The sequence below is a fragment of the Rhea americana genome, unplaced genomic scaffold (assembly GCF_003343005.1).
Source record: "Rhea americana isolate MKP2758 unplaced genomic scaffold, rheAme1 scaffold_230, whole genome shotgun sequence".
Taxonomy (NCBI): Eukaryota; Metazoa; Chordata; class Aves; order Rheiformes; family Rheidae; genus Rhea; species Rhea americana.
Window position 1 is genome coordinate 137,796 of NW_028186347.1, and position 14,230 is coordinate 152,025.

The 14,230-nt window shown below is 43.1% G+C and overlaps 1 protein-coding gene across 1 annotated transcript in view; it reads right to left on the reverse strand.

Moving 5' to 3' along the window:
• The window catches only part of CACHD1 (cache domain containing 1), a 75,906-nt gene that overhangs the window by 8,538 nt on the left and 53,138 nt on the right, over positions 1–14,230 (reverse strand). The window contains exons 13-22 of the mRNA XM_085306079.1: positions 13,369–13,537; positions 10,851–10,993; positions 10,020–10,201; positions 8,112–8,222; positions 4,303–4,425; positions 2,971–3,070; positions 2,716–2,832; positions 1,172–1,332; positions 352–438; positions 17–133 (exon numbers count right to left, since the gene is read on the reverse strand). Coding sequence (XP_085162205.1) covers positions 17–133; positions 352–438; positions 1,172–1,332; positions 2,716–2,832; positions 2,971–3,070; positions 4,303–4,425; positions 8,112–8,222; positions 10,020–10,201; positions 10,851–10,993; positions 13,369–13,537 — 1,310 coding nt within the window. The remainder of the gene's footprint in view (positions 1–16; positions 134–351; positions 439–1,171; positions 1,333–2,715; positions 2,833–2,970; positions 3,071–4,302; positions 4,426–8,111; positions 8,223–10,019; positions 10,202–10,850; positions 10,994–13,368; positions 13,538–14,230) is intronic.

The following is a 14,230-nucleotide window of genomic DNA, read 5'->3' on the forward strand; positions in this document are numbered from 1 at the left end:
AAAACTCCCACTTTACCCGCTCTCTGTTCTCTGATTGCACTGAGTATTAATACACTGCGGCAGAGCATCCTGTAAGCTGGGATCAATTGCTGTGAAAGTCATTGGCTCCTGATGAACTTCACAACTGGGATTCCTATATTGGGGGCAAAAAGTAAAACCTTCTGTTAGAAGTAGTAGTCAAAGCACAAGCATCAAAAAAGATTACCTATTACAAATCAGCTGCTTAATTATGCTAAAAAAGCACTGTATAAAGTATCCTGTATCAGCTATAAGTTAGCACGAACAAACAACCCATTTTGTCAGTTCTGTCACTCGTCAGTTATTGCCACGAAACAGAACATTTGTTCTCACCTGCTCTCYGCATTAGTTAGGTTGCCAGTACATTCGTTTACCTCTAGAGGGCACTCACAAGGGCACTCACATTCATTTTGTTCCATTCTTGAGCAGCAGGACAAAAAGAAAAGGAAAAAAAARAAGCGTAAGCAGCACACATTACACTCACAGCACTAACTCCACAGCACAGCTGCGTATCGGTGGTTCACCGAGGTTTTCAGTAACGCTGCTCCTTCCCCTCAGGGGAAGAGATTGCTCCTATCTGGCACAGAGACCCAGGACAATACTTTACCAGAGCCTCGTGGATCCAGCCTCGTGGCTATGATACAGTAGCCACCTTGCTAAATCTAAAAAGCAGACAACAACCCCCAGACAAGTATTATCACAGACTCTGACCTAGACCTAAGGCTCCTTTCCAGGGCAAAAATCACAGGGCGATGCTGTTACCTCATGCAAGCAGAGGGCCCATTCCATGTAAAATCATATTAATTCACAAAAAACAGTAGGTATTTATTAACATGCCAGAGCAAAGGGCCTGATCCAAAAATTATTCCCTCTCTGAGGGAACTACATCAGTCATGGCCTTTAATGCTATCCATGGAAAGCATATGAAAATGTCAAGAAGAAACTACCCTGTGTCTTTTGTAACACGTGAACAGTACGGCCAAGGATTAAACGGCATTATAAACCATCGTGCTCCCTAGGAACAGCATAAGTAAAGCAACTACTTTGTTCTCACTTCAGTTTTGCACAACACATTTAGCTTACACAACAAATGCTTTTTACATAGTTTGAAGGAAGAGAGCAGCAGCCCGAGCGTTTCCCATCTCCTGCTCACCTGTGGCAGTTGAGGCAGAGCCTGTCCACCATGCTGCAGGCACAGAAGGCAAGGGAATCGCAGGTCTCATTGACAATTCCCACAAAGGTGTTGGTGCCCGGGATTCGCGTCAGGCGGTATTTGGAACAGTGACTGCCGTGCACAAGGTTGGTCAGATCCCCCTAGTGAAAAACAAGGTGCATCACAAGGTAGCAAAAAAGCCCTTTTTCGGAGCGCTGCGGTCCTTCCCCCTCCCAAGGGGGCCGCAGACCTGGCGGAAGGCATCGGAGGGCCTTCTTTTCAGATAGGAACCCTGTAAAATCATCCAAACTGCTGAGTTTTCCTTGTCTTCTGAATTACCACTGGGGGAAGATTTTGTTGAAGGTAGAGAACACGTGCTTAGCTAGTAAACATTACGACACGCGGCAGTGGGGGCAGCGTGTTAACGCTGCCGTGAGTGGGTTACGCCTTCCTCGAAGACGTCGCTYGCCCCCCTCCCTGCCGTGCCAGCCAGCTGTGCCCTTTGCAGAGAGGCTCCCTTCTGCCRGGGAGGCACCACCAAAACCTGCTGAAAACTTCCTGGCGCACGTACTGTAAAAATACCCCACGGTATTCCACAGCTACAGTCTATTTAGTACGTAAACTCGTTCCTGATTCTGACTTGCACGACACAATCTTAAGTCTTTGCTCTGTCCCATACAATTTCCTTTACAGTCATATATTTTCCTTTTTTGCATTTTGAGTGTGGGGAAAATGTTCAAACCTATCTGACATAAATCAATGCATCATGAMATAACTTTCCAATAATTCTTACACTCATTTCCCACCTTCTCCTCCCAGTAATAATTGAACAATATTAAAGAATGGCTTTTTCCACAGAGCTTAGAATCTTTTGCATTATTTGGCAGTGATCTAATAATGGCAGCTCTGTAGCACTGCAACCAGCTTCCCTGAACCAGTAAGGGATGACAGCCGTTTTTGGTTCAGATCTCCAAGTAAGGCGGAGAACAAGAGGAAGCCTGTACATGACATGCTGGGACAACCACGTAGCCAGATCTTCAGAAGAGTGTGGTTCAACAAACTTTACTCTGAATGTACACATATGCTTGCTCAGTAAACACATCTGCTTTGCCACCTAGCTAGAAGTTATTAAAGGCCTTTACTGTCTGTACCTCAGGAGGATGTGACACGAGTCAGAGTTGGAAATGGGATGTTAGSTGGCTGGATGCAAGGCAAAATATCTGTACCACTACTGGAAACATCTCATCTAACACTAGAGAGCTTCTCTCATTTGCATGTTCCTGTACTAGACTTAGCAGACATCATCCCCAGCTGGCCAGTTCTCACATCTATACCCCCTCGTACGACAGCTGAYTCCTCGTACAAGCGCAACGCACGCACTCCAGATCACTGATCTCGTGTGCAGAGGGCATACAGAGGCCAGTCGACACAAAAGGTTGGCCTTGGTGTCACTGCAGCTGATGCTGGCGAGGATTTGTATTCCTACCAAAAGGAATCCAACCTCACCAAAGTACATTCAAAAGCAAAATAAAGCATACACTTACCACTAAGCTAGTGTTAAATTTATAAAACCGCTGAACTGTTCTGTCGCTGAAGCTGTTGCAGAGGTTTTTCTTGACAAAGTTTGGGTGGTTCAGAATGTCATTTGCTACCAAAGGCTCCTAAAAGGAGAAGTGTAGGATTTTATGCCTTTTAAAAACATGCACAAACAGCAACTTGTCTACATTCCTTATCACCTCAGAAATTAATCAAGGTAGGACTAAACCGTAGAAAAAAAAACATGGAAAAAGGAGCCAAACCTTGTGTGTAATATGCTGCTGTTCTACCGGTGCATGTCCTTTGGGATCGATGAGGGTTGGGTGTGCCACGAGATACCCTCTGTCCTCCATAATAAAGCACCTGCCCCACAACAAAGAAAGCATACAAGTCTCTGATTAGGCTTCCTTTGGTTTTAGAAAAATATGGTGAAATATCATATGATCCTTACCCCTGGAATAAGAATTTTTAACTGCTTCCATTTAATAAAAAAAATTTCCATTAAACAAGTTAATTGGAAAATTTATTTAAAGAATATAATGGTATTTCCCTGAAGCTTTTAAGCCTGTTACTGTTACAGCAAGCCTGCACAGAATATCAAGAATGTGAAAATGGAACAGACCAGAAACAAAAAGAAATGCCAATCAGTGTATTGTCAAGTCTGACTTGGGAAGAGCCAGAAATAAAATATAAAGTATAATGAACTTCAAAGGTTTAACAGTTCACGAATACCCTAGTTAAACAGATTTCACACTCTCACTTAACGACCTCCTGCTTTAGAAGCAGTCTTGAATTCAATTTTAACTGTGGGATGATAAATCACCTCTATTTAATTCTTGGTTTTCTCAACTTTTCCTTTCCCCTTTCCAGTTCTTCTTTATTTTCCTGTRTGATCTCAGAGAAATTATATTGTATCTGTGCCCCAGGCCCCTCACCTAGAAAACAGTGTGCTGTGAGGTTTTAATCTGTAATGTTTGGTCCCATAATGCATTACATGATGTTTCTGTTCTCTGTTTTGGGTTCATTTGCTGATTATCAGCACCTCAGAATGACTGCAAATAAAAACACTTTGTGGAGATACACATACGTAATAATGTATAATAACGTAATACTTGTACACGTTCAATAAAGGCTATAAACATTAGTTCTGGCTGCTATGCATGGTCTAAAAAAAAAAAAAATTAACAATGTGCCTGAGATTCCTGATTTCTGGAATGCAAAGACAGAAAAAAGCATCTGATCTCTTTTATTATGAATATTTTTTAAATAGGAAAAGAAAAAAAACTAAAAAAATAAACAAAAAACCCCCTGCAGACCAAAACCCTGATATGCCTTTTACACACCATTAAACATAAAACCTCCACAAATCAAACAAGAAAAGAAATGGCAGAATAGCAGAAAACCATTTCCTTTCCTAAATTTAAGGTTTAGAAACAAACAAGCAACAACAATGCCAAAACCATGTTATCAAGTTACCACAKATCCAAACTACAGCCTTTTTTCCACCCTCATGTGACCTCATCTGGTCAAAGAGGGAAACGAAGGGTGGTGGGGGGAAGGCTGAAGACATCTATTACTGGAAAGAAAAGGCTTACCTAATTTTGTTCCCTCCATCTTGGTTACAAACTGGTAGTAGGTCCATGAGAACTTTGTAGAAGTATCTCAGGGTAAAATCAATGCCCATCACTGCCACAGAATGTCCCGAAGACATCTGTGCACTGCAAAAAGGAAAAAAACACACTTATTAATACAGCCATTAAAAGGATTTTCCTTAATTACTCAATTCCCTACTTAATAAAAGGGACTAGGTTCCCCGGCACATAAATGATCAGCTCAAATCCATACCTGCATACTGAAGGACCTAGTTTTCACCATTCTGGATCGAACAACGCTTGGTTTCTTAAACTGAAGAACGTCTGATGAGACCATTTAGATCCAACCAGCACTTTAATTCTTATCGATATAGATCGAGAGTAAGAACTCCCCAAGCACGTACATAAAGCARCCTCCTCTGCTTGGTCGCGCGCTGCAGGTCCCCGGACCCCGGCTGCAGGGTGGCAGCAGCTTCCCGCGGAGGGACGGAGCTGCAGCGACCCGCATCCCCGCAGCCCTTACGGACTCGGGGCTTCTCAGCACTTCRTGCAGCTCTTCCTACGCACCCGAACAGTTGGGAAACAAATATGAAGCTGCTGGAGAGACTCTGTTAAACCTCACTTCACTCAGGTTTTTTTTTTGTTGTTTGGAGAGACAATACACACATTTTTACTTCTAATCCAAAGCCTGTGTCTGTACTATCAGTAGAGCTCAGCTCTTCCAAGYGTCATCCCCTCTCACACAGCAAGAAGTCATTCCCCACTGGTCATAACTAACGTTTAGTCRTGTCCCTGGAACAGAAGCATCAGTGCAGGATGCAAAAGCTAGAAAAAAGCACCATTTCTCGCTTGGTCATTAAATGTTTTCTGCATTTTCTCCCTCAAACGGGAACTCACCTGCAGGTAACCAAACTCCTGCTAGGTGTAAGACTGAGCCCTTGAATTTTAGTCAGCTGAAAAAAAAAAAAAAAAAAGGCACAGACCTCGGCACAGACCTCGGCTCGAGGCTGACTCGCTGCTACGCTGCGCCAGGCATCGGCTAACTGGAACCGGACCGAACGTTTCCCGCGGCGCAGCGTGTCCTCCTGACGGGTCCCTCACCTGCCCGGCTGGCCCGAGTTGGACACGGCTAATACCGCGATTCACCTGACAGCTGCCGAGCTGGCAGCCAGGCGACGTTTAAAACCACCTCACGCAGCAGCTGCTCTCATTCAGCACACTCCCCCGACGCAGGGCAACCAAAAAACAAACATTTAGGGAAGAAGCAGAAGCTGAAGTTTCTGTGGATGCTTGTGAGCAGTGGAAGCTGCTGTGAATTGTAGTGTCTTGTCTCTACTGAAAGTCTGCTTCACTCTTATTTTTATATATGCGTGGACACCAGCCCAAGCATACACGCAGTTACCTTAGCAACTGATACAGAGACCTACCAAACGGTCTCATGCTGATGCACGGAAGTATTTTCTCCTAACAGTTCTGTAAAGGAAAAAAGCTCTGCTCCAAACAGCAACGACATCCTATCTGTGTTGTTATTTTTCCGAAACTTCCTGTCCTTGCAAATTCCCATCTCTGCTCCCTCTCTAAAAAGCCTTATTCACAGGACTTCTGAGGACACTTCTACCAATTTATTTCTTGAAAAATAGGTTAGAAGATACTGTTCTGCTGGTAGAAAAAACCCACTGAAATCTAATGTCACAATGCTTTTACTAAATGCCATATAATATATTTTTTTAAATTTAAAAACACTGTTTTAAAAATCTAATTTATTTTTAACTATCCATTTCAGGGAGAATGAAYGGGATAAAGGATGACAGTGAAACAGCACAGACATATTTAACTGTGTAGGACAAGGCATCAGGCTATGACTTTCTGACGTTACTGCTCTGTTCCAACAGACAAAAAGCTATCAGGAATGCTATGAACATATGAATATGTCATTTTTAAGCATTAGTTCCTTCTGGTTTGCTGATCAAAGTAATATTAAATAAACTTGTTCATTAATCTATTGCCATCTACCAGAAAAAAAGAGATGTAATAAAAATGGGAATAAGAGAGAGGTTTCAGTTCCAGATAAACTAATATTGTAATTTAAACCCACACAATAGCTTCTAATGAAAGTGTATCTATTAACTCTACTGTTTTCTGCCCCCCTTCCCCCCTTAAAAAAATAAAAAATAAATAAAAAAACCCACACACACACAAAACCAAGAACCGTTTGGAGATAACCGCATGTGACTACAATCTATAGGGGTCATATTTACCTAGGAATCACATTCCCATCTGCCCAACTTTGTTTAACTTTTCTTTAATCACGCTCTAATAACCCATGCAAGCAGTTGTTAAAGTGAAATGAACCATCTCTTACTAGACAGAAATCAGAATTTTCATTAATTACGCTTCTCAGAGAAGGGCATATCTTCTTAAGCAAATTTCTCTGTGAAAAACCACACAGACAGTAAGCCTGACTGATATTCCTGCCAAAAGAGATAAACAGATGTTGTGTGGTGGGAAAATGCAGAGCCAAGGCGCCACTGGAGAAGAGCAGCGTCCTGAACTGCTGGATCGACGATCTGTATTTACCAGCGCCAAGTTAGGAGCTACCTTTTAACTGGGGAGACATTAAGTGGAGTGTCTACAGGAGCCATCCGCTCGCTGAAAACCTTGGAACAGACTCCACAAAAACCGAAATGAGTAATTAATATTTCTGAAAATTTCTGGTGTTTGTGATAGAAAGACTTAGCACGTGGCCTGCAAGCAGCATGCAGCTCATGAGCTCCTTTAACGTCCTACATCTCAAACCAGCGGGATCTCAGCTTTAGACGCCTGTTCAGAAAATCATCGAAACAAAAAAACATCTGGTCTTTGAGGAAAGGATCAGTTCAGCAATGAAAAAATACTCATAAAAGAAAGATTTCACTTCTCATGGCAGTAATATTGACTCTGGTGAGAATATAGGAAACACTAACACTCTCTTTATCAACTTTGATAGACAGCTAATTAAACACTACTTTCAGTGCGGTACAATACTGCTTTRGCTGTATGAGGTGTTCTGACCCCAAAGGCACGGAGCAGTGCCATCACTGTCTTCTGCAATCCCGTAAGCACAGGCCAAGGTTTACAGGCTTTTCCTCACRTTCTTTTATGCCTGAAAGCCCTGCACAAAACACCTACGTGCTAAATTTAAATAGTCCGGGCTAGTGGCCCTCAGCACTGCTTGGAGCACAGAYGGCTCCTTAACGAAACGGGTCGTGTAGACTGAGCCTCACCGGCAGGCCAGCAGATCTCCTTCCATCTCTTGCTCCTGCCCATACATCACTCTGGTACRTACACCTTGTGTGCAAGTAACTTCAGCAAACTGCAGGAAATTCAGAGATTAGCTGTCTTGATGAAAAAGTAGATCAGTCTACTTGGCTACCAGCAGAGAGGGAACATATCCAAAACTGCCGTATGAAAGAGCTCCCTCTCCCCTCCTAAATCCTCATGTTGTATACATGAAATCTCATCTCACGTTCGCCTAGGAGCATGTTCTCAGCCAATCAATCTTTTCTTCTATGCAGTTACTATTCATATATTAAAGTTACAGAACATAAGCCTATTCATACACGTGGATTTTTCACAGCATTTCAATATACTATTTCCACTGCATCTACACGAAGTTGTATTTCATTTCTTCAAGGCACTTTAAGAACAGTTTTGTTTTCAGTTCCTGGACATGTAGGAATCACCCAGCATACKTCCACCTTGCCCAAAGCAAATCTCTTTAGGAGGCAATTCAGAGTATTCTTGCTCGACATGAATCTCAAACCACAGTTTACCTGGAAGAATGGACTGTGTGACTGATGGTAACGACATAGCCTGCCCCTCCGACATCCAGGTAGGGACCAGTGAACGTTATCAGGCCTGGATTGGCCACCGCGTGCAAGTACCTACGGGAGGCCACAAGAAACTTTCTTGATTAGTGAGAACTGGTTATGTTAAACTCGAAGGCGGTGTCCTTCATCTTCCAGAAACACAGATAAGCACTGAATTCTGCTCACAGTGAACAATGTGCTACTGAATTAAAGTTTCTGCTTATGGATCTTAAAACTAAGCAAGTTCCTAAGCACAATCAAAACTCAGAACTAAAACAGACCAGTTCAATAAACRGTTCCTCAGCATATAAAACCACATTAAAATAGCTCAATTCACTTCAGGGTAAAATATGCATAAAGTCATTTTACTCATTCTTTTTTCCCCCAGAACAATGCACTACTTGGTGCCAGCTGAGATTCAAGCTGTCAAACAAGCATGATCAAAATCATTACATGGCAAATGCAGGAGAAAGTATGTCTTTACAAGCAAAAACTGACGCATGAAAGTTTAAAAAAAATGTCAGAAAACTGCGAACTATTTTTTTTTTTTTTGGAAAAGTACTTGGCAACATAAAAAAGGGCGCAACCCAATCAAAYAGTCAAATACCTTCCTAATGCAATAGGAAAACTTGTAAAACATTCTAATTGTTAAAATCACTTTTCTGTATGAAAGGTTATTACTCAGTTTTTCCTCCCAGTACACATACTTGCATGTTTGCACTATGTTGTGCAAGTAGCTTAACCAACTTCAACTTTATTACTAGTCTGTTACTCTTGCTTGTTCTTTCCAAAACACTTTCCAAAACCCTTTGGCTGTGTATATAAAACAAGTGACTATCTCATGTTGTATATAGAGGCTTTTTTAAAACCACAGATAGGAAAAAAAAAGAAAAAAGGAAAAAAAAGAAAAAAGAACAGTAAAGTGTGAAGTGTGAAAGTAAAAAGACAAAAAAGATGCGGGAGCTTTTAAAAACAGAGACACAGGATTGTAAAGGTATTCAGTTCGTTTACAGTGTGAATACCCTCCATTTATCTGGCCACCAAAAAAAAAAAATACAGAAAAAAGCAAAATTCCATCATGTTACATGTCAGCAAAAACAAACAACAACGAAAAGGAAGAGAGTCCCCAGAATCAGTAACCAGAAACTATGGTAACTATTTTTCAGGGAAAACATGGGTCAGGAACGGCACAGACTGAGCGGTGTCGACGCAGTCCAGAGCCTTCCCCACGGGGCCGGAGGGCTGGCTCTGAAGCTCGCCGTGTGCTGCAGCCTTCCACGGGACTGCTCACAGGCACAGCGGAGCAGGACCTGGCTCCTGCATTTTTAACAAAGCACTTGCCAAAATACACTCAAGAGCGCTCCCGTGTCTCAGGCTCTCATTTGCAATGCATACAAATATTTTCCTAAATCAGATGCTAGTGCATAATTAAGAGCGCAGAGTCAGGCCAGCAAATTTCTGTTTTGAATCGGTAAGAAAATCCACCGTAAACAAAACAAAAAAGCCATTAAAATATTAACAGCTAAAAATGCCACAAGGAGCTGAAAACATTGCCAAAAGCCAAATCAGCCAGTCCCTAATGGATGTAAAAGGAATGACAAGATCAGCACTGTTCCTTTTCTGAATATTTATATTCCCATCTGCTACAGGAGGCATGTGAAACAGCAACCCGCACGTAGAATAGAAAGGTTGAAATTAGAGCCGATAAAGGCTTTAGCTAGCCGTATTTAAGCACCAAGCATTTTACCCATCACAAAAACGTTGAGATAAACAGCTTAGAGCCGGCCACAATAAACAGGCTTTCGGTGAAATCGATATTAAATATTTTCCTGAAGATAACTGAAGGTTTGATACCGGGACCCTGCAACCCACCATTGTCTGCGGGTGGGATCGAAGGCTTTGTCCATGAGGGAGCCGGGGTAGATGCGGAGCACCCCGTTGGGGGTCGCGATGTACCGCCGCACAATGTAGCTGTTGAGGCCGCTCATTTCCATCTGTGTCATCCATTCATCCGTGACGTGACTGGTCGCCATCACTTCGTTTCGGACGGAGAACTGCAAAACAAAAGGCAGCGCTGGCAGGGGTCCCCTCGCGGCSCGCACCGAAAGGGAACGAGCCGCTCGCGGGGTTTCCTAAAGGCCTCTTGGAGATCATCTGAACTCGACTGCTTGTTTAAAATCTTCTCACACCTCGCACGTTCCAGGCGGGGAAAAAGCTGATTGTAATGAGGTATCGTTGCCATCAGCTCTGCAGCTCTGAGCGTTTGCTTTTTGGTTCAGGTAAACGTAACTCCACTTGCACACAAAGCAGAGCTTCCTCATCTACACGCCTAAAAGCACAGRGACATCTCCCACTAAGAATCCCTCGCAGCTCCGTTTTCCTACCGCGTGTTAGGATGGTTTCCACTGGCAAGCGTGGAGTTTTTTGTTTTGTTTGGGTTTAACTCTTTCCTTCCCRGAGGAGGTGGTCCCTCTCTCCCGCCCCGTTTGCCTGCCGGCCTTGAAGCCCGCTCGGCCGAGGAGGGGACAGGAYTCCCTTCCACGCAAGGTGGTACCATGCTAAACCGCTGCTGCAGCCCCGCAGCACCATCGGCATCAGGAGAGATGCGATTCAGGCACTCTGCTCCCAGCGCTACCCCATGAGCTGGGAGGCCAACCCACAGGCGCGAGACAGGCGGCAGGGAGGGACAGACAAACAGCACACCTTAAGGCCAGGGTTAGCGATCAGCCGGGTGTTGTCACTGAGGTAGGCGGTGTAATGCTCCACCATCCGCTTTGTCTCGGGTTGGCTGAGATGCTCGTAAGGAGAAGAGAAGCTGCCTGCAGACAGCATGACTGTAGGGCTTTCTAAAAAGAACAAARTATTAAAAAATTAAGGACAACGAATTGCACGTGTTGTACAGTAAACCCACTCCTACACGAACGAGCATCCGACATGGGGTCCTACGTGAGAGCGTGACCAGCAGAAGGAGTTGCAGCAACGCACCCCTTACTCTGGTGCCCACTTCCCCACGAGAAGTGCACGAGTGCTACCGGCTGTAAGTGGACTGTGCGCAAGGGTGAGGAAGGGCAAAGGCAACCATCCCGAACGGGAACTCTCCTCAGCACAGCCCGCCACCCAAGCACCTCCAAAACTTAACTTTTCACGCACATTTCTACAGCGCAAGATACAGTTTACGATGAAGTACTCATTTCAGTCGTCTGGGCATAGCTTTGGGCTATCAGGCTATGCCACCTCCTGTAAGCAGCCAAGGTATTTTTTGGTTTGTGGTGATAGGCTTAATTCAAGCAAGGGAAAAGGAAGATCAGAAGCATCTCTCTGCATCTGACATCTGCTTAGCTGTTACATGCAGACTGGAAAGGAGATCTTAATGAGAAACCAGAAATGACTAGATAGGATTTTAGCCATGAAAGACAATATATGGAAAGGGAGACCCATACCAGGAAAACTAAGCCTGGCATCAGTGGAATAACCAATAGAATCATAATGTAAGAAGAATAAAGCTGAGAGGGGAGAAAAAAAAAACAGTGTATGGAAAAAAGGTAGACCACTGAAGAGAGTCAGAGATGGAAGTGTTCTCAGCAGCACTCACGAAGAGGCACCATGGGCACTGCAGGAACACAACAGTCGGATCTGGCCCAAGGGAAAGCACGACTTAGTATTAAAGTCACATGTCCAAAAACACTACACCAAACAGGCTAAGAGTGGGGAGGATGGTATAGCATCATAAGATTAGGCACATAMAATGGCTCTCATGCAGGATAGTGGAGAGCAGAAATTTTCTTTTTAAAAGAAATCCAGGATTTTGATGATGATGATGATGCAGGGCTGAAGAATGTCTTTTCTTGAATATTTGATCAAGGCAACCAGATTTCTCAAGAGTGCAATGGTCTCCAGAGAAAAAATCCCACCAGGCTAAGTGAAGTGGTCTCTCTTTATTCACATTTCTCTACAACACATCACCATACATCCAGCAACCATATGTACTGCAATCATCACTTATGAACTTCTATTGTAGTCCTTCATCTGCTCTGCAGACCAAATATTCCAACTGCATTTTCGTTTGTATGAAGTTTTTCCACTTGCCACCTTAGTACTGTGTTTTTTGGATATTTTCCATTTTTATTCTGTATTTTTGGATATAAGACAACCAAAACTAGGCACCACATTACAAAGAAGGAAAAAATCTTGTGTTTTAAACAATTGGCAAAGTAGTTTCCATAGGTCTGTCAAGCTCCTCCAGTCTAACCTCACTCAGCTATTTGTAGCACTGCAATATAGCAAGGCAATATCACTACTCTGTAATCTTCTACRAGACCTTTAAATCCCACCACAAACAAAAACAGTTAACTCAGAACTCTTTGTAACATAGCACAAAKTTTAGAGAGAATCTAAACTTTAATACTTATTGTGAAAGCTTGCAACTTAGGATGCTTACTTAAAAAAAAAAAATCCTGTAGTCTTAGCGTGTTATATTTCTTAAAAGATTTTGGAAGYTCCCTATCCTTTCCAGACATTAAAGCTTCTACTGACATGTTGACTGTCCCTCTTTCCCAAGTGTTTGAGCAACTATTGAAATTAGTAAGGTGGAACAGAATCAGTTTAACCTATCAACAGCAGAAGCACAGTTTTCTAAAATATGTCAGTGACCTGTGAATCTTTATGCAGCTACAAAAGGTCTAGAAACTTCACAGTACAAGAATTCAGAGAACATTAAAACTCTGAGTTTCCCCCAAAAGACATAACTTTTGACTTCAAGTGTATTGATGGTATTAAATACTTACGGCAGTGAAAAATCTGCATAAATCTGAAGTCAACAGAATCACAGTCCTGTGAGACTGGGAGGAACTTCACTRTATTCAAGCTATTTGCCAATAAGCTGCTTTTCAGCCAAGAGAATAGGACCAGTTTTAAGCCAKGTGTGACACCTCTCCCCACCCCACTTTCCGGAGCTACACTGAGCAAGACTCCAGGGCAGTTCTTTCCTGATCAAATGAGCAATGCTGTTGCACTCACCACCTAAGTGCTTGCCAGAGGTAGGGCTGAGCAGGTTAGCTATGATCAAGCAGAGCTGCACAAATGTAACRCTAATTAGAAAGTCTACCTTGGAGGGAAGCCTCTCAAGAGGAGAGTGTTTCCACTGCTTTGTGGAAGAGTTCTTCCYCCTGCCACACTCTGCAGAAACATGCACGGGGGATGGATGAGTGCAGGAAGGCTTTACCTAAGGTTGCCAGCTGCTTGAAGTGCAGACAGGCATTAGGCTGGCCCAGCAGATCCAGGCGATGATACAGGAGCTTGCTACTGGGGACAGTGTTGAGATTCTTAAGCTGTTTAACAGGTATTTCTGGCTGTATCACCACAACACACAGAATAAAGGATGTGTCTTGGACCTGAAAAACATGACAAGTCATCAGACTAAAACAAAAACACAGAGGTTTTACAGCATTTATTTTCTATCTAGCCTTTATTCCCTTTTCTTGAATTGCTCATGTCATCCTGTTCAGGAAGGTGGCATCCCACTTGGCCATACTCTCCAAGATCACAGTTCCCACTCTCTCTGAAAACAGACAACTCCCTTTCCAAGTATCTAGCAAGGATTCAACCCTGCAGCAGAGAGGAGAGCCAGGTGGGTAAAACATTCAGAGCACATGGGTCTCCATGCAAGATAGAGACCTTAGTCTTCAACAGCCTGATTATAGCAACTCAGACCCACACAGCCACATTTCAGACTGTAGTAAATTATCCTAYACATATTGAAGCTGCTAAGTTGTGGGGAAAAAAGAAATTCAAAGTCTATGCACAAAATACAAATATACTTTTTGAAGTGTCATTAGTAGGGGAGAGGCTTCAGGTTCACAGCCGATGAAAGCACACACTGAGGTTCCCATTACAAAGAATCCTGACAAATTAACTGTCAAGAGTAAGATTTTATCTTTACCATTCTGTGTGTTGTATGTGTCACATGCTTTGTTGGTTTGTGTATTTTCTTAGTATGCTGAGGTACATTGAACTAGTGAAACTTGGAGCTGCCCAGCTGCTCYCTAAGGGTGTCTGGTACTTAACACAGCATTTCACAATTAAAA